The sequence below is a fragment of the Xenopus laevis genome, chromosome 2L, assembly GCF_017654675.1.
Source record: "Xenopus laevis strain J_2021 chromosome 2L, Xenopus_laevis_v10.1, whole genome shotgun sequence".
In the NCBI taxonomy this organism is placed as follows: domain Eukaryota; kingdom Metazoa; phylum Chordata; class Amphibia; order Anura; family Pipidae; genus Xenopus; species Xenopus laevis.
Genome location: NC_054373.1, coordinates 43,742,588 through 43,762,742, shown reverse-complemented (window position 1 = coordinate 43,762,742; position 20,155 = coordinate 43,742,588). Strand labels below are relative to the sequence as shown.

Below are 20,155 nucleotides of genomic sequence, written 5' to 3'. Positions count from 1 at the left end.
GTTAGTTAGCCAAAAATGTAATGTATAAAGACTGGAGTGAACAGATGTCTAATAAAACAGCCAGAATCCAACTTCCTGCTTTTCAGCTCTATAACTCTGAGTTAGTCAGCGACTTGAAGGAGGGCCACATGGTACATTTCTGTTCAGTGAGTTTGTAATTGATCCTCAACATTCAGCTCAGATTCAAAAGCAACAGATATGACCTATGTGGCCTCCCCTCAAGTCTCTGATTGGTTACTGCCTGGTAGCCAGGGTAACCAGTCAGTGTAAACCAAGAGAGCTGAAAAGCAGGAAGTTGGATTCTGACTGACATGTTATACATCAAATCATTCCAGCCTTTAGAAATTACATTTTTGGCTAACTATATTAGAAACATTTTTTATTTGCACAGCCTATTTACCCAGTTTTTATTTTTTACACTGAACAATTCCTTTAAGTCCAGAACCATTTAATATATATAGGCACCCATGGGCACATGCCTATGGTGTGTTTCACACACATAACACTACGGCTACACTAGGGCTGAGATGTCAAGTTTAAATGGGATCTATTAAGTAATTGGAACTTAATATTTAAATCACTTTATGGTGCCATCTAGGTATTAATGGATGGTTCACCTTAAAATCAGGGTCACTTTAAGGCAGGGATGGGTAATCAATGATTTAACAAATATATCAATTTGTATGTTAGAATTAGTAGACTTTAAAAAGGGATCCTTTATCTGAAGAAGGTGGACATTTCCACAACTAGAATCTAGGAGGAAAAACCACTGAAGAGGAGATTAGCTCAGGGTCTTCTGGAGCAATAGTTCTCTGTGAAGAATTCCAGTACCCATTAAAATGGACTGAAACTAACTAACAACAGTGACGAGGTTTAGCTAGCTGATTTGTATTTGATGCAGATATTTGTTCCTCTTGCATCAAAGGTGCAGTGGGGCAGCATTACTTGTCACAGATCTCCAGATATGTTTTATAGTGAATTATGTACCATAAAATAAAAAGATATTATAAGTCACCAAAAAGTGCCATGACCATGTAAAGGCATTAGGCTGAATACAGGCCACATACATTTTTTATACTACAGGGAGTGACACAAATGACATCATTGATCCCTGATTTGAGTATTCGTGGCTTTTGTGTATTATAAAGATATACTTTGCATCAAAAGGCACTCCTTGCAGTTCTGTAGAGTTGCACTTAGGGGAACCGTAGAGCTACTGCACCTACATAGGTAGCTTAAAGGAACAGTTACATCAATTAAAGTGGTTTAAATTAAAACTAATATAATGCAGTGTTGCCCTGCACTGGTAAAACTACTGTTTATATAAATAAGCTGATGTGTAGCAATGGGGGCAGCCATTCAAAGGAGAAAGGGGTGAGGTTACAAGGCACATAGCAGTTTTATCTGTTATCCACTATTTAACCTGTGCCATATAGCCTTTTTTCAATTTCCGCCATTGCTCCATAGCAGCTTTATCTGTTATACACTATTTAACCTGTGCCATATAGCCTTTTTTCAATTTCCGCCATTGCTCCATAGCAGCTTTTGCCCAAGGCAACCACAGCCATTTAGCAGTAAAGATCTGTGTCTCCAAAGATGCCCCCGTAACTCCCCATCTTCTTTTCTGTTGAATCACTGCACATGCTCTGTGCTGCTGTCACTTACTGAGCTTAGGGACCCACTCAAAATATGCAGTACACATAGAATATAAATGTCACAATATAGGGCTGATTAGAAATCAATACAGATAATTACTACAATGGCAGCACAGAAACCAGTGCAGCTAGCATCAGAATTTACATTCATATGAAAAAGTTTGGGAACCCATCTAAATTCTTTGGAGTTTTGTTTATGATTGGCTAAGCTTTCAAAGTAGCAACTTCCTTTTAATATATAACATGCCTTATGGAAACAGTAGTACTGTATTTAAGCAGTGACATAAACTTTATTGGATTAACAGAAAAAATGCAATATGCATCAACAAAATTAGACTGGTGCATAAATTTGGGCACCCCAACAGAGATATTAAATCAATACCGTTTGCAAATGTAACAGCCTCTAGATGCCTCCTATAGCCTTTGATGAGTGCCTGGATTCTGGATGGAGGTATTTTTGACCATTCATCCATACAAACTCTCTCCAGTTCATTTTGTAAACTGCTCGGGGCGTGGCCTGGAGCTAAATGTGAGAGGTCACACGTAAAGGGAGCTTTGCACCCTGGTCTACAAAATCCTGTATTATCCTGAAAAACTGGCTTTAACTACAGAGCTAAGAGATCCCCTTGGGAACCTCTACCCCCAAGATCACTCATGGGGCAAAACAGAGCATAAAAAAGAGCCTCAGAGGCAGCAGTGGGGCTAGAACATTTTTCCAGATAGTCGCATGGTGAACAAAAAGGCGCCGACCTGCAAATTGCAGGCCCATCCAAGGACGTGGCAGCCTCTCCCTGAGCAGCAACCTAAGAGCCAACGCTAACTGACCTTGTTATAGAGATTCTTACATCGAAAGACTCCTGTTCCAGTCTAATCTGTTACAAAACCGAGGAAATTAAAATCGATCTGTCAATAAATAAGCAAGACCTACAGAAGTTGCGGGAGAGGATAACTGAGCTTGTCTGCTACCACTTCCAAACCAAGTACAGCACCTTGATCAGGCAATAAGTGCCTGCACCGCAAAAGCTGATGACCTAGAAAATAGGCTCCTCTGTAACAGTCTGTGGTTCATCGGCTTTCCAGAGAGAGCTTCCCAATGACACCTTGAGGATCAGGACTAAACAAAGTCACTAAGGGTAAGCTCCCAGTAACTGCCCCACTAACATTCACTCCTAGGTCACGAGTGGCCACTGGGTCAAACTTCTGGACTATAGTCCTGCTGATAAAAACCTTAACCCAAATGAGTGTGGCTATAACACTTGCTTACTCCAGATACAAGACGCTTAACCCTCAAATGGTGTATATATAGAGGTACCTAACGTTAACTACCCCGATTTTTTCTTTTCCCTTATTTTCTCTCCATGTTTTGTCACTTCCCATGTGTTACCAGACCAGGAGCAGTTAGCTCAACCTTTAGTTCCTTATGGGACTAGGTTTAAGCACCCACTAAACTATATCAGCCTGAGTGGCCTGCCGCTAAATGATGCCCCCGAAACATGTTTGCTTTTTGGGGATAATTTCTGTCAATTGTTGGGGTCTGGGGCAGAAAGGATAGGCAAAGGGTTTAGTTGGGTCTGCTCAATTGTTTATGGTTAATTGGTTACGTTCAGTTAAGATAACAATTCAATATGTCATGTACTACATAATGGAAAGTGGAGGGGGTAAGAAAATGTTGCAAAACCCATCACAAATAGAGATATGACACTCAAAGTGATTAGTTGGAACGTAAGGGGCCTAAATGATGCTATAAAGCGTAAGCTTGTTCTGGACTATCTAAAAAGAACTGGGGCCAACATTATCATGCTCCAAGAGACACATCTTGTAGGATCCAAAATATTGACTGGCCCTAAAGCGTCCATGGATAGGATGGTATTACCACGCCAAATACTCAACGCATTCATCAGGAGTAGCAATACTCATACAGTATCTAGAATTACCCCTTTTAGACTTGAATCCATAAAAACTAATAGTAAAGGCAGATTTCTCTTCATTCATGGCTACATACAAGCCCAGGAGGTAATTCTAGCATCCATATACATTCCGCCTCTACAATGATGAGTGCATAGTGCATTTAATAAATTACTTGGCACAATACCAGCATGCCGTGTTATTCGCACTGGGCGACTACAATGCAATAATGGATGCAGCCCTGGACAGGTTTAGGAAAACTCCCATAGTTGGTCAGGAACCCCTCACTAATATAAGTGAAATCACTGCAGCAGCTGGCCTCACTGAAGCTTGGAGGCATTAGACCTACAAACAGACAGTACACCTGCTTCTCTAGCTCACACTCAGTACTATCTAGGATAGACCACTGCTATGTCAACCAAGCAGCCTTGGCACACATCAAAAAAATCAGATACCTCCCTAGGGGGATATCTAACCATGCCCCTATTGAACTCGAAATCACACTGGCCCACACACAGGTAAGACCAAGGTGGTCGCTAAACCCAGCTTGGCTCAACCTATTGGGAAATTACAAATCACTAGAGGCTGAGATTCTTGAATTTGTTGAAATAAATGATAATACTGTGGATCATTGCACACTCTGTGGGATGTCCTTAAGGCCCACCTAAGAGGGGTGCTGCCGGCCGAAATATGTGCCTACAAGAAACAGGCTCTTAATGAGGTTGTGATGGCAGAGAAGCAAATAACAGCTTTTCTCCTCCTGGATATTCACTGACAGCATGCAGCTGGGAGAGTGTGCTTCCCCTTGTCAAGCAGCGGGCTTCTTGCGGCTCTGTAGGATGGACACGGTGATCAGCGCAATTTACCAGTTGAGGGATTCACCAACGTGCTCCTGCCGACCCTACCCGACCCCTTGTTCGTGTCTTTGGTGGAGAAGCAATGCCTATGAATAAGTGCCAGTGGGTACGGAACACGAAAGGTGGAACATCAATTGGTCTGTATGCCTATTTTTTAATATTTATGCTGAATAAAGAATACTTTTTTAAACTTTGAAAGAATGTTTTGGAATATATTTCTGGACTTGATATATGTGCTTTTTGAGCTGGGGGCTATATTCCAATGTTTTGGCCCTTTTTTTGACAGGCCCTTATAGATTGCAGCAGTTGGTCAGTAATTTTGAATTCAGTGAAATTTTGCCAAGTCCTCAGGAAACCGAGTTCTACAATGGAGCAGGATCCACACGAAAACGCTACAGGTGGAATTCTTGACACAATGGAACAAGGTTCGCTCAGGATCAAACCAGATCATTTCATTGTCAGAGAAAACAATACGATCCCTAGCTTGGCGGTTGGAAGAGCAGAACTTGAAGATACCAATATCTTGCTGAAAATCATGGAAACCATCACTACAGATGCCAACAGAGTGGGCTGGGGAGCTCATTGCAGGAGCCTGACGTGCTAAGGCATTTGGTCCAAAGAGGACAGCAGAAAAAGCTCCAACAGGAGGGAATTGAAAGCAGTCCTATTAAGCCTGACGAGATTTCACCGGTCAGATTTTCAACGGTCAGAGGAAAAGAAGTCCAGCTAAAATCAGACAATATTACGGTGGTCAACTACATAAACAAGCAAGGGGGTAGCAAATCACAGACCTTATTGAACACAACCATAGCTATTTTTTCTTGGGCGGAATAGAACCTAAAACATCTATCAGCCAGTTACATTCCAGGAGTCCAGAACTGCCTAGAGGATCATCCCAGCAGGAAATTCCCTGTAGTGGGAGAATAGGAGCTCAGTCAAGATACCTTCAACCGGATAGACAACAAGTGGGGTCCTTTTTCCATAGACCTGTAATTAGCAACATTTTGTTCATGGGGAAAGGACAGTTGGACGATCTTCTGGGATGCCTTCTCCTTCCCTTGGAAATTCCGAATGGCAAACATCTTTCCACCACTAGCAATAATACCGAAAGTCCTCAAGAAAGTCAGGACAGACAAGGCAAAAGTGGTTATTGTGACCCCCTGGTTGCCCAGAAGAGCTTGGTTTCCGATACTGATGCAGCTCAAACAGGAGGAGCTGTTCCACCTTCCAATACTTCAAACAATGCTCCACCAAGGAATGTACTACATCCAAACCCGGGTCATTGGGCCATATCAGCCTGGAAACTGAAAGGTTAAGGCTGAATCAGTTGGGAATATACAACTCCACGATATCTACTATCCTGGTTTCAAAGAAAATATCTACTCAACTAAAATACACAAGAACCTGGGAGGTCTTTGTAGAAGGTGCAAAACAAGAAGTTATGCTCCTCTCAGGATATCTGAAGTCATGATCATGGAATTTCTACAAGCAGGTGTAGAACGCAACTTGAGCATTTCTATTCAAAGGACAGGTGGCTATTTCAATTCTTTACCAATGAATATGGCCCCTCACTCTAAAGTACATGCTGCATTTAAGTGTCAGGTCTCCTTATGTAGCAGCAGACTCAGCAGCTCCCCTGTTTGCCCACTTGTTGGGAATGATTGGCTGTATGTTGGGTGCAGTGCTTTCATTTTGGTGAGCCCTATACAGTGGATTTATTCTGCAATGAAATATTGTAAGTCAGCACTTCATTAAGCTCAGTTTTTAAGGATATAATGTACAGAATGTTCATGGCTTTTGTATATTATAAAGATATACTTTGGATGAATTTTACTCCTTGCAGTTCGGTATAGTAGCACTCAATGCCACGGTCTTCTTCCAGCCTCCTGTTGCTGTGTCTATTGATGAGGGGAACCCTGGACCTACTACCACCATCAAAGGTGGTGGTAGCTTCAGTCTTCCCAGTGCGGGCTGCATTGTAAAAAATAAAAAACATTGACGGTCTAAAATGGCACTTTTTCAGGCAATTTAAATTTAATTTTGTTATTGTTGTATATATGTAGGAGAGGCTCCCCTTTAATTTGCTTTGCAAAAAAACAAGTGGAGTGTTACATGAAGTACAAGGGCTGGAGTACAGCGTCCTAAAGTTACTGGTGTCAGAAACCTCTAAAAAGCAATTAGAATCTATTCCCTGAATCTATTTCGGATCTCAATACATACTCATTCCACAATATTACATGTTATAATAAACCAGCACAGTTAGGATAGCATGAAATTGATTAGGAGAGGTAAGACTTATAAGGCATAAGGCAATAGGAGCTGAGAGTAAGAGATGTAGGCAAAAGGACTGCAAAAAACAACTCTAAACTCACACTAAAAGGCTGCCTCAGGGTCTAACTTCTAAGAAACAAGGAACAATTTCACTTGCCTCATTTGTTTGTAACAATTTCTAAAAGCGGAGACTGTGCACAGGCGATTATTCTCCTTCGGTACTCTACTATAGACAGCAGAACTTGGGCACTTCTTTGCCAGCTGAAAACTCTGGTGGAGAATATGTCCCATGGATAGGCTTGCTTGTCCCTCCTGATGCACTTTACAGTGACTTTAATTGTTATAGAATGGCCAATTCCAAGCAACTTGTCAAGTGGTCTTGATAATTTTTTTTTTTTTATAGTTTATAGGTATTTGCCTTTTTCTTTTGACTCTTTGCAGCTTTCAAATGGGCGTCGCTGACCCCTTCTAAAAAAAAAAAAAAAAGCAAATGCTCTGTTAGACTACACATGTACTGTTATTGCTACTTTTTATTACTCATCTTTCTATTCAGGTTCTCTGCTATTCATATTCCAGTTTCTTGTTCAAACCAACGCATGGTTGCTAGGGTAATTTAGACCCTAGCAACTAGTTTGCTGAAATTGCAAACTGACGAGCTGCTGAATAAAAAGCTAAATAACTTAAAACCCACAGTAAAAAATGAAACCCAACTGCAAATTGTCTCAGAATATCACGCTCTACATCATACTAAAAGTTGTCTCAAAGGTGAACAACCCCTTTAACCTGCTGTTAGAACATCTAGCAACTGATTAAATGGAACATCTATTGTTTCTCTCAGGATCAGAACTCTTAAGCACCTATTATTACTACCATTATTAATAGCGGACCTACTAACCTTCCTGCAGATGTATGTTTTTGGTGCAGAGAAGAGTAAATCTGTAAAAGTTAAAAGAATACATATTTTACTGGATCTATCTATTTTGTGCCTTGTATGTGCAGTTTCTAGCACTAAGAATATATTGAACTGAACAAAGAGAAAAAAAGGCTGCAACTGGTATTATGCTCTGTGCAACTTACCACGGGGAGTGGGCCCTGTGCTTACTGCCGGATATATGGCAGGTGGTAAATACAGGGCTTACCTGGACTTCTAGTGCTTTGCTCTTCATGCCAGATTTTCAAGACAGCACAAGGAACAGAGCTCTGCTTTTCCTGGGTGCAAGTCAGTGGCATAACTAGATGTTACTGGGCCCCACAGCAAATTAATTTTAGGGCCCCCAGCATATTCAGAGGTTGTGCTTTTTTACTAGTATATGTTAAAATTGCTCATTAATTAGATCCTCATGGGGCCCCTATACCTCCTGGGCCTCCCTGAAGCTGCAGGGTCTGCTTCCTCTGTAGTTATGCCCCTGGCACAAGCGCTAGATGAGAGCCAGACCTGAAAGTATTGATTATAAAGTTGGTGTGCAGAAGTTTATTGGGAGCTAAGAAAAAAAAAATACAAAGGAATCATTGTGTTGAGGCCAATTTTAATGAAACAGACAAATAAATGATTCCACAAATATATGACAAAAAATGGCAAGTCATAATTAGCAGACTTTAAAATTAGGATCCTATAAATATATAACATTTCATATGAAGAAGGCGGAGCTTTAAATTCTAAGATACATTATAAGACAACTTTTCCCAACCAGAATCTGAGGGAAAACCATGGAAATAAACAGCTCAGGGTCTTCTGGGGCACTTGTTCTCTGTAATGAGTGCGCTGAAATAAAATGGATCGATATCTGCTTTCTGTCTGAAAACATTAAGGCATTTTCCTATAATCCAAACACATGCCAAGTCCTTACGTGTTAAAACAAAGTCCAAAGTGGATGACGTTACTGGTGGACCATAAAGAATTGCACGTGTCCTCATTTCAGCAGCGAGGAGCAAACATGAGCCAGTATCCATTAAAATGGCCTTAACGTAACAGACAGCATTGACCAGAGGAGGACTAAAGAGGTTTAACTAGCTGATTTGTATTTGATCCAGAGATTTGCTCCTCTGACATCAAAGGTGGGCTCATTGTGATAAATGTGATTTGCAATTTCTTCTAGTGGAGGTTCGGGGTCAGTGGTAGCAAACTGAGCAGCTTCCTCAATCTCTTTCCTCACTTCCACATCAATTTCCTAGTAAATATTAATGAAGAGAAGAGAGTTATTTCTTATTTATATGTTCATTTTTTTGGGAAACAGTACAAATGCACTCTATAAAGTGATTATACATTACATCATTGTGCCTAATACAGATAAATGCCAACATTATAGTGTTTCTCCCATGCACACACCATGGGAAAGATGGGCACATAATAATGATTGGCCAGTTTATAGAAAACAACCAAGAAAATATATTCAAAAGGGCTCATTAATAATGGCTAGGCACTTAGGACTAGGCTAGAATCATACCCATAATAATGCCACACACCATGTACTTGTGATTCATATCACTATGTGTCAATTTACCTAATGAGCTTCCTTTGGTTTTTGAAGATAAAGTGAGCCCTGTAATTAACTTTTTTGACCAACTGTAAACACAGGGCTGACCATTCATCCATTAGTCTTCCCTTCCCTCAGAGGCGCTATTTGCACCCATTTAATGAAGAAAACATCACATATTGCCATTTTTCAATTTGAAAAAGTAATCAAGCATTAAAGAGAATTATAGAGTACTGAATATTGTAGCATCGCTCTACCCCCAGTATTATATGACTGAAATGATTTTGCTACCATGCCTGTATTCAGAGGGACTGTAACAATCACACAGGACAATTAAAGGGTACCTTTAATTCCTCCACACTAGACAGGTTGTTGTTTAACATTCTGTCCTTAAGAAGGGTGATCGGATCACTTTTACTTCTCACTTCCTGAATTTCTTCTCTGGTACGGTAACTGGAATTAGAAACAGAAAATGATATGAAAATATAGATTAGAGTACATTGAGAGTAAAAGAACAGACATTTTACAGTGTTTCTATCTACATTATTCACCCAAATACAAAAAAAAACAAATAAAAAAAAACCATACATTAAAGAGGAACATACGTTAAAGCAGAACAGATGGGCTGGTTGTTTTTTTCTGCCTTGAAATGTTAGATCCCATGTGATTCAAATAGACAGGCATACATGCCTGCTTCGCTATGGGAACAGTGTTTTGTCTGGTGATGATTTTCACTTTATTACAGCTATGGGCAATGTACCATTAGCCTAAATGTTCTCTGACTGAAAAATTGCATTAACAGCTAGACAGCTACAATAATATTTTTCTTACCTTACACCAGGATCGCTCATGCTGTGTCCATGGTAACGGTAAGTTTGAAGTTCCATTAAAATAGGACCCTGAAAAATAAAGTATTAGGTTGCAAACCTAATTTTACTGATTAATTCCAACAACCAATTGATTAATTATTATACCCCGATGAACCTAGTTACATCTTAGAAGAAGTATTATACTTACGTGTTGAAAAAGTACATTTTCGGGACAACTTGACAATATGTACATAATGTATACAGAGTTATATGCTTAGTCTTTTAATAGTAACATTATAAAGATGATATTACAATTTATAGAATAACTTTTATGGAATGAATGTAACTTTTAATTAATTAATTGTCACTTTTAATTAATTTTACACATAATAATCACGAGCTATAACCTTTACTCTTGTTCCCTTAACACTAATGAATTATATATATATATATATATATATATATATATATATATATATATATATATATATATATATATATATATATATATATATATATATATATATATATATATATATAGTGTGACTTTATGCTTTTCCCTTCTATTGCACATATTTTAAGATATATGAATTTGCACAGCACGATATATATCAATCAATTGTCTAATATGCAACACGTGTGTTCAAAACTATTTGAATTTTGACATCACTTTCACTGAACTCTGAGGAAGTGCCCAGTGTTTGGGGCCTGAAACGCGTTAGTTCTTCGCACTCCCACTCTTGATGTACCACTATGTATGTTTAAATAAAGCCGCTTAATGATATTAATCCTACCGCCTCCCGTGGATATGTCTACCTGCGCTGCCAGCGGTTTTTTTTGCTGGATGCATTAGGTTGCAAACACTACTAAATTGAAACAAGAAGGCCTGTGTCACAATATTGCAGGATATAATCTCTCACCTTTCCAGATCTGCAGTGATCAGCTGCAAACTTAGTGGCTTCTCGAACACACAGAACATCCATACCATCAACCTATGAAGAGAAGATTCAGTTATTGTTATGCTTAGTGTCCCCACCGAGAATAAAATGTGGATAAATAGCTGCTAGGGAATTGGAGCTCAGCTCTTCTGTCATTTATTTTAACAATATGCTGTTTTGAGACATACAGTATGCTCTTTATAAAATTTGCCTCATGGCAGCAGCGCTCCTGATCGGATCAGTACCATAACAAGAATTCACTAGTCCCCCTGCAGCTCCTCCTCCTTCAGTATCTGCTTGTTCAGCAAGTGATTCTGTCATTATAGCTACTAGAATCCCAGTTTTGAAGTGTATTTCGGTTAAGAAGATAGTAATGGTTTTACGAAGTTCAACAGAATTAATACTTACTCTAAGGCCTGGGATGTAATCTCCTCGTTTGTAATAGTCTGTACTGGCTGCTGCTCTCTCCACAGATGTCCCCATGCCGTATCTGTTATTCTCACAAATAAAGATACAGGGCAGCTTCCACAGAGCGGCCATATTATAGGTTTCAAATATCTGTCCCTGAAATAAAAGATAAATGTAAGGTCAGTAAGAAATGCAATATACAAACAAGATGACTATTAAATTATGAATATCCCATTTGGGTTTGTAAAATGGAAACAGCTGGTAACATCAGTTATACCAAGAAGTCTGGCCTATAAAATTAGAACTCGACAGCCTGACCCTATAGATAACTCTATAGATACGCACACCTAGGTATTGTGTCAGCAAGTTAGGCACTTATCTCATGCTTACCTGATTAGCAGCACCATCACCATACAAGGACACACAGATCTCATCTTTTCCGAAAAACTTACAAGCCAAAGCAACACCTGCTCCAAGGGGAACCTGGAGGTTTAAAGGAAACACAAACATTCCCCTACAAATATGATTACAATCAAAGCAAAATTAAAAAATTAAATTAAAACATACTGACATTGTTTTACGTTTGACAAAAGAATCTCTTTAAATAAACAGGAATATGTTCATTGCATGCGTATGTAATCTCCACATTATATTATTTTGTAGTACCACTTTTGCAGCAAAGACAGCTTAAAGCTACTTTCACCTTCCCATTAATATTAAAATGCAGCTGGGACACTGTCAGCAACTAAAACAGAACTAGTTCAAGCCATGCAGTCTTGTTGGTTACATGTTTGGGAAACTAACAAGTTTACATGTTTGTTTTGGTAACTAGAGCTGGCCAGTAATAATGTGAATAATTCTTACATGCAAGTTTTCTAAATTGCATGGAGCAACAATTCAGTATAATAAGGAGAAATGCATACCTGAGCTCCCACAATTCCATTCCCACCATAGAAGTTCTTAGCATACATATGCATGGAGCCTCCCTTTCCTTTGGCACAGCCACCTTTTCTTCCTAATATTGGGAAAAACATTGAAAACTTGTATGTGTGTACTTTTAGGATAGGGAATACAGGCATTTGTCACCATCATAGCCTTGCAAAAGAAACACAAATGAGTGATATTATTGCAGACAAATAGTATTTAAGTGGATATGGGCCAATATAATATAATAAAACCTAAATCCCAGTCACCTAATTAACATAATTCATATGGGTGAAACCTCACAGTGTACAGTAAGGTTCAAAAAAAATATTTTATTTAGGAACGTTGTCTAGTTTATTGGGCATCTGTCTTCAGATAAGAATTCTATCAAAGGCAGGACTCCACTAGATTCTCCAACAGAACCGAAACATGAATGTCAATGGAAGAAACCAATTATACACGGACCATTAACACCATATATTATGAGGAACCAAATTAGCATCCCTCTCAAAATCATGTGAGGGTGCACCAGAACGTTATCTCAGAATTCTTCCCTGAGGGTGGGAAACTATATTGTGCAAAGCCTCTCTGCCAAAATTGGCTTCAGAAGAAGTGGTTGCATTTAGCTAAAAACCTGGTGATAATGCATTCTGAAAGACAAAAGTTAAAGCCACAGCTTTAATCAAGAGACCTAAACCGAATCATCTTCTGCAGTGAAAGCCTGTAGATAGCAACCATAATCGATGCAGCAATCGGTATATTGGAAACCCTTATTCTTGTGCCAAGAAAACAAAAAGATTTACAAAATCCAGCACATACCCGTCAGCTCAGCTAGGATTTCCTTCACAGACACTCCTCGTGTGTAGGTATAACCATGTGCACGATAAGCAGTAATTAAGTGATCTGTGGGATTGATACCGGACTCGAGACCTACGCAGCATGCTTCCTAAAAAAGAATGTTAACCTGCAGTTAAAATCTATTTTTGCCACATTTACAGAGCCAGTATAATTTATTATGATTTTAACATAAGAAAATAGAATATAATCCTGGCATTCATTGACGTGTGTGCAATATAAACCTTTCTTTAAAAATCTTTATATTTTATGCGTAAACTATGCCAACTGTTGTCAACATCCCCTGTAACATCAAGCAGGTGTTACTGTATTATTATGACAGAGAGAAAGCATATAAAATGTAATTAGAAGACTAATTTGTTAAATACAAATAAATACTGCTTTGCTGTATTTTTATTAGCTTTCTTGGTAATGCTTTTCTTGATTATCGATCCCATACCGAACTAAAGCACAGGCTACATGTTCTCTGCAAACACAATGTTTTAACAGCAGTTGCATGATCTCACCTGTCCATCATAAAGGTGGCAGAATCCTCGGATGATCTTTTGCTTGTACAGTTGATCTGATTTCAGCTCCATGCGTCGGATTGTCTGCATAGTCCTGTAATATTGGAGCCCCTGTTCTCGAGTTAGAACGGCCTGGGTGGGAGGTCCCTCTTCCAAACGATGAACGTCACATTTCTAACCAGGGTTAAGGAAAAGGTTCTTTACACAGATACAGTATAGATAGATAGATAGATAGATGATATATAGATAGATAGATAGATAGATAGATAGATAGATAGATAGATAGATGATAGATAGATGAGAGATAGATAGATAGATAGATAGATAGATAGATAGATAGATAGATAGATAGATAGATAGATAGATAGATAGATAGATGAAAGAAGAAAGGGGAAAATACAATACTTTTCTGTAATTATTCCAAAACCTGGCAAGAGTTTACAATCTTTCCTTTTTTATGGAGGACTGTGTGTAAAATGATCCTAGGAAGTTTGTTTTAAGGCTGTCAATTTGGCATTGAAACTGTTATCTGCTTGCTAAGGGCATGATCTGACAGCAACTTAGTAGCAGTTTAGTGCAAAAACATGTAATGAAATTATTTTTTCTAATTACAATCAATTAAAAGAAACACTGCACTTGTGATAGTTGTGCAGTGCAAATGTCACGTGAACAGCAGGCTGGAACAGTTAAAACAATGGTAATGTTTAGTCAGTTTATGGATGGATTTACAGTACATTATTGGCTGTGAAATATTACTGCATTTTAAATATTCAGTAAATATATTACCTTCAAAGAGCACTTTGTATTCAGTGTTACTATGCAATTAGTAATACCAGTGATGCAACATGTCTGAGTCTGTAGTTCTAGGCTGCAGGTGACCTATTACACAACCGTTTCCTAAACACCATAATCCGCAACACAAAACTTGCTTCATTTTGTCTGTGGACAATATACATCAAGAGTGAATCCACAGTTCAGTTTTTACCTTAACGTCAAACGTAGCTTCTGATGCAAAGTCTGCATAGTTACGGGACGCCACCATTACACGAACAGCCTTAAAAGAAAACAATAATTATTTTCTATACCGGCAACTGTGCGTGTGAAAGTAAGCAGTTCATATTTGTGTGAAATTGTGGTGGCCCATTAACAGAGCACTTGTTTTGTTCACGTTACGTCACACAATAGGCCACGCAAACCAATGTATGCCCTTCTTTCTATAACGAGGGCGCCACAAAACTCGTTTTAATAAGTAACCATTCTTTCCAATTTACAATGTTCAAGAAACTTTAAGAGACAAGTTTTCCGGCTCTGTGCTCTAATCTAACAACCTTATAAACTTTGTTGAGGTAGAGACAGGCAAATGTAGAATACAGCATGGAATGCAAAGAGGCCATCGTAAAATACAGGGATGGGATCCATTATCTGGAAACCCATTATCCGGAAAGAACAGAATTACGGGACGGCCATTTACCATACACTCCATTTTAATCAAATAATTCACATTTTTAACAATCATACTGGGTTTAATTTTAGCTTTAAGGTATGGAGATCCAATTTACAGAAAGACCCCATATCTGGGCAACCCCGAGTTACAAGTAGATAACAGGTCCCATACCTGTACTCCCTTTAACCTAATGCTCTGTAATGACTTTTAGCCGAATCCACTGCCTGATTATTACAGTATTTAGATCCTTTAAAATCGCTGGGTCAATGGATCAATTTCAGTGTCATTAATGATTCTCCAGAAATAATAATAGCTACCATCTGTATATGCTTTTCGGAATAGTTGTTCTTGGAAATGTTATAGGAAATGCCCACCAGAAGGAATTCTGGGAAGGAAATCTAGGATTGCTCTTATAATTTCCATTTACATGGCATACCCTTGAGACTGAGCCTCACCCATTGGGCTTAAAACACAGTCAGGACAGTATGCTGATCGCATTCCCAAATGCAGAACAGTTTTGCCCTTATTGGGGCTCATCTCTGCAATTTTCCATTCAACATTTAAAAAAAACAAGGAAGTGGATCCACTAAAAAAATGCTGGCTGAGGAGGGATGATTTGCAAGCCCACAAAACATTTTAATTACTGTACTGAACATTGTGCTTCTAGAGCTATAAATGCAATGGCAAAAAGGGAAATATATTTAAAATACAGACATCTGCTTCTGTTTGCTATAAGCTGCGTGACCAACTATAATGTGATCCGATTGACAACAATAAAACAAGACAATTTACAAGAGGTTTTACATTTATCTTTTTGTTTCTTTGCTTCCTGCTCTACAGCTCTCCATATACACAAGGTTATAAAGCTGCAGCCTTGCAAACCTCGTGGTCAGGCCCATTGCCCTTTACCTGAAAACCTCAAATATTTGACAAAATTACTGAAGTGAGAGACAAAAACTCCATACAAAGATCTCACTCAAGGTAAGGCAAACTTGTCAATAATTGTGGACAGTTATATTGTACAAAACTATTACTTTGCCCCCCAAGCTGGTGAAGTGGATGGCAAAGAGAAGGAATTATGGTTCTGGGCACTGCTGGGTCCACGTGTGATAAAAAACTGGCACATTACTATTAGCCCCACTTCAAACATCCCCAACATAAGTGAATGCAATATCTTCCCAATATTTATAGGAACCAAATTGTGATTCTTTGTTCTTTCTGCTCCTGAATTCTGCCCTTTCACATTGTAACGACAGCCCTACACTGTGTCTGAACGATCTGCCCACGGGTCTAAAGGTCCCGAAAGACGCAAAGATTTTTCTTCGGTGAACGATCGATTTCAGTGCAATCCGACCAATCCGTCAAATTATCGGGAGGTTAGCGGGAATCGAATGATCGTGCATCATATGATTTTTCGTCCGACATCTGTCAGAAAATTGATCGGCCAGGTTGAAAAAAAATGTATCGGTCCCAGTGCAATCTATCTATGTTTGCAGGGCCAAGCAGGCAGCTACCCTAAGTTTTCCTGGCAATGGTTTTTTTAGTTGATGGACAAATCGTACATTTAAACGATCGTTTCGAGATAATTGTGGTCTCACAATAACGAAAAGATCTTTTAAAAATCTTTACATCTGTGGCCAGCGTTACAGACAGGCACCAAACAAAGAGCCAAACACAATGGCCTTGCTTCATTGCACAGCTATTGTTCTGTTCCGGCCAAGTCTGAAGCAATGGCTAAATGGTGTATAGGCAGATACGATTTTCAAACCTGCCTGATCAATAAACTGCCAGATATTTATAACAAAGATATATATTGATTATACCATAAAGTGATACCATACATGTAACAAACATTGTATGAAATCATAGTTACATGTATGGTCAACTTTAGTTGAAGGATGGGTACCGTTGCCATTATGCTAATTAGCAAATAATTTGGAAGCACCCTTAGTAGCTGCACAGAAACTTGTATAGTCTGCAGCATGCATTAAATTGCTTGTTAATTTGTCATGCAGTATGCGGAATTAACTTGTGTCAGGTTTCATATAACTATAAATATGGGTCTTGAACCTAAATGAAATACAGTGAAACCTCAATTTTACATTCCCTGATTTTAAGTTTTCCTTCATTTCACATTTTGTTTGTGGTCCCGCCTATAGATTATGCAAAATTAATTTCCCTGATTTTACACAATTTTTTTCTGGTCCCCTGTAAAATGGTGATTCTACTGTAGGTTTCCCCACTTTCTTGCTCAATATGGGTCTGCAACAAAACAAGAATGCAGTGTAGAGTCAAAACCTGACCAGTTTAGTCAGGTGCAAGGCCCGTCTGAGAATGTGCAGGAAGAGTACAGGAGCAGTAAGTAAAGCAAATGAGCGCACTATCCCTGGGTAAGACTAATGTCACACTTGGCGTTTGGAGAAAATGCCAAAACCACCTATAGGTGCCTGCATTCTATTCTGCCTGTCATCTGAGCACTTTCATAGGGTCATCTTCCCCATGAGCTCAGTATCAGGCTGATGTCATTCATGTCACTGACTGCAGGATTGTGAAGAATGAACCTGATTTGGCATTTTCTTGGCTTGCACAGAAAACACCATGTTTGGCATTAGCCTAATTATTAAGGGCAGACTGGATTCACGGGAAAACAGTGTGCAGTAGATTTTATAAACAACTCTGGTCTTCCTTACCTCATTAGCAGCCCCCTAAAGCCATCGCATAGCCAAAACAATAAAAACAGAAAGAGAGAATAAGAAAAGAAAAATACACACAAAATATACATTTCTATATTACATGCAACTTGGCCATATCTTGGGAGAAATCAGCAAATTAACCAGAAGGCATGCAAGTAGATGGGGCAACCCACATAAACCCACATGCATTTCTACACATTCTGGCCTATAGTTGCAGTTTTGTTTATCCTTTGTAAACACAGTGCAAATGAAAAGTTCAGCTATGGAGGGCACTCCTGTAAATTGTGTAGTACACTGACGTAGAGCTCAGGAAATTTTTTCCAATAACTGCTTTTCAACAATGAAAGTGACCCGCTCAACTCCACAAAGATCACATCCCATTAGAAATGATAAGGCGTGCACCTGTGTCTAAGCAAACGTTTTTCCCCATTCTGTTGGGCTGCACCATATAACCTCATTACACCCATTCCTTGATAAAGAAGCACAAAGTATTGCCCTGTCATTCTTCATCTTGTTCATCGACCTCAAGGCAATCTTTCTCTGCATCTTCCTTGAAGTTTCATTAACACCATAGCCTGCTGCATGTTGCCTCTTATCTCTGGAATGCCCATTCTCTAGTACCATATTCATGCTGCAGGGCAGCTTTAGAGTATGACAGAGATGGTTTACCATGGGACCCCACTTTATTGTGGTTCACAAACCACGATCTACCTTTAGCAATCCTCCTGATGTTGATCCAAAGAAAAATGACAGGAAAATTGCACTGGCCCAGAAGAAAAAAAAAATAATATGGTGCCACTCCATCCTTACCTTTTCCAGACAATACAGTGAGGAACTGCACATTGGACTACAATTTTTGGATTCTGCTCTACTGTGAACCAGGAAAAATTAAGACCATGTGCTGGTGCTGCTCTACATTTTTTGTGGTGTTATCCCTTTCCCCACCCAAGAGGGCACACAGCGGTAAATGTTATGGCCAGGTTAAAACACATTTCAGGTGAGTTTGCTTTTGGTATACTAGATTATTCTAAAAACCAGGTTTGAAGGCCAAAAGGGGTTAGACTTGGGTTAAGCACTTGTTTGTACCCAAGATTATGTCAAAACTATAGAAGGATGACTGATATGACAATGTTTATATCTGCGTAAGAGAAGAGGTCATGGCTAAAAATTACAAAAAAGTGTTGATCAGATATCTTTCAGGTTAGACACAATGGGCAACAGTGGTGGAACTACAATTGGCAAAGCTGCTGACCAGTAGATGTGCCACTTAGTCCTAAATAGGGAAATACTTAAAAGGGCTTCCAAACCAAAATTTTATAAATAAGGCCCACATAACACAGAAACCCCTAATGTACTCATCACAATTACCTGTTTCTTCAAAAAGTATGAATAAGTGCCTTTTTCTATGCAAAAAATTCAGCTGTTTAACAGTTCTTCTCTTTCTGCATCATTTGAAATCCTGGCAGGGAAAGAGGGACTAAATACTGATGTTACAAATTGTAACAACTTCTCCACCGCTTACAGACAGCATGTCTGAACTACATAACCCACAATGCACTGTGATGTTCTGTTCCTTATTGAAATCACATGTGCAAGGAATTGTTGAGTTTGTAGGATGCAGGCTGAGGACAGCTGGCTGTACAAAGTAACAGTATTCAGCCAGCTCAGCAAAGTAGTCAGACAGATCAGCAGGAGAGCAGGGGGTTAGGCTTAGGGAACTGTTGCAAACGATTAAAAATCATGAAAAGTCTGCATATTTTTTAATTGATGTATATTGCAAAGTTGCTTGAAATTATGTTTACTTTTCAAAAAGTTTAAGTTCTGTTTGTGTGGAGTTTCCCTTTAGGTGATTTTCTCTCTGGCAGTGATCCAATGAAACAAGTCAAGTGTAAGCAGCACAGGCAGGATTCTTGTTGGAAGATGCCCTTGCATTAATAGGGAACACTGTTGTGAAAGGTGCACAATGGTGGCTCAATACGAACAAATGCACAATGGTTCCTCCCAAATTAGTAATAATATTCAGTGCACCCCAGTATAAACCATACTGTGCCTAACAGCAAGAACCACTAACCTGCTCCAACCCCACATACCCAGTCTCATATGATTATTAGCACATACACATGATTTAGATTCCCTTACACACAGTTTGTATTTAGTGGATTCCATGTGTTTGCCAGTCACATATCGCCTGGCCCCTATGCCCTTGCAATATACTCACAGTGACAGGTTTCTGGGCTGTGCCCTTCAGCACACGGGACAGGAGAGACAACATCTTTTGCATGGGCGGCCGGTCAACAAATACTATGGGCTCACTGTTCTAACACAGTTTTGACTGTCCACTGACACCTACGACCTCAAACCCGATCGGCCGCCTATAACCTTCCCAGGAGCCACCGCGACAGCCGACGCACCTAGT

At 39.2% G+C, this 20,155-nt stretch overlaps 1 protein-coding gene across 2 annotated transcripts; it reads right to left on the bottom strand.

Moving 5' to 3' along the window:
• Window positions 1-8,197: 8,197 nt before the first annotated feature.
• pdha1.L (pyruvate dehydrogenase E1 alpha 1 subunit L homeolog) lies at window positions 8,198-20,155 on the bottom strand. 2 transcript variants are annotated; one of them, NM_001093169.1, is given in 12 exon segments: window positions 8,198-8,856; window positions 9,507-9,615; window positions 9,994-10,061; window positions 10,892-10,963; window positions 11,318-11,473; window positions 11,708-11,800; window positions 12,241-12,332; window positions 13,061-13,187; window positions 13,603-13,776; window positions 14,588-14,656; window positions 17,737-17,751; window positions 19,958-20,072. In NM_001093169.1, coding segments are annotated over 12 exon segments (1,203 nt in total). In that variant the 5' UTR covers window positions 20,021-20,072; the 3' UTR covers window positions 8,198-8,691.

Excerpts from the sequence above, each read along its gene's own strand:
- pdha1.L (XM_018245113.2), bottom strand. The coding sequence starts at position 20,020 with ATGCAAAAGATGTTGTCTCTCCTGTCCCGTGTGCTGAAGGGCACAGCC. Across the intron at positions 11,801-12,240 it reads ATGGAATTGTGGGAGCTCAG|GTTCCCCTTGGAGCAGGTGT; the intron begins GTATGCATTTCT and ends TTAAACCTCCAG. Across the intron at positions 9,616-9,993 it reads ATGAGCGATCCTGGTGTAAG|TTACCGTACCAGAGAAGAAA; the intron begins GTAAGAAAAATA and ends TTCTAATTCCAG.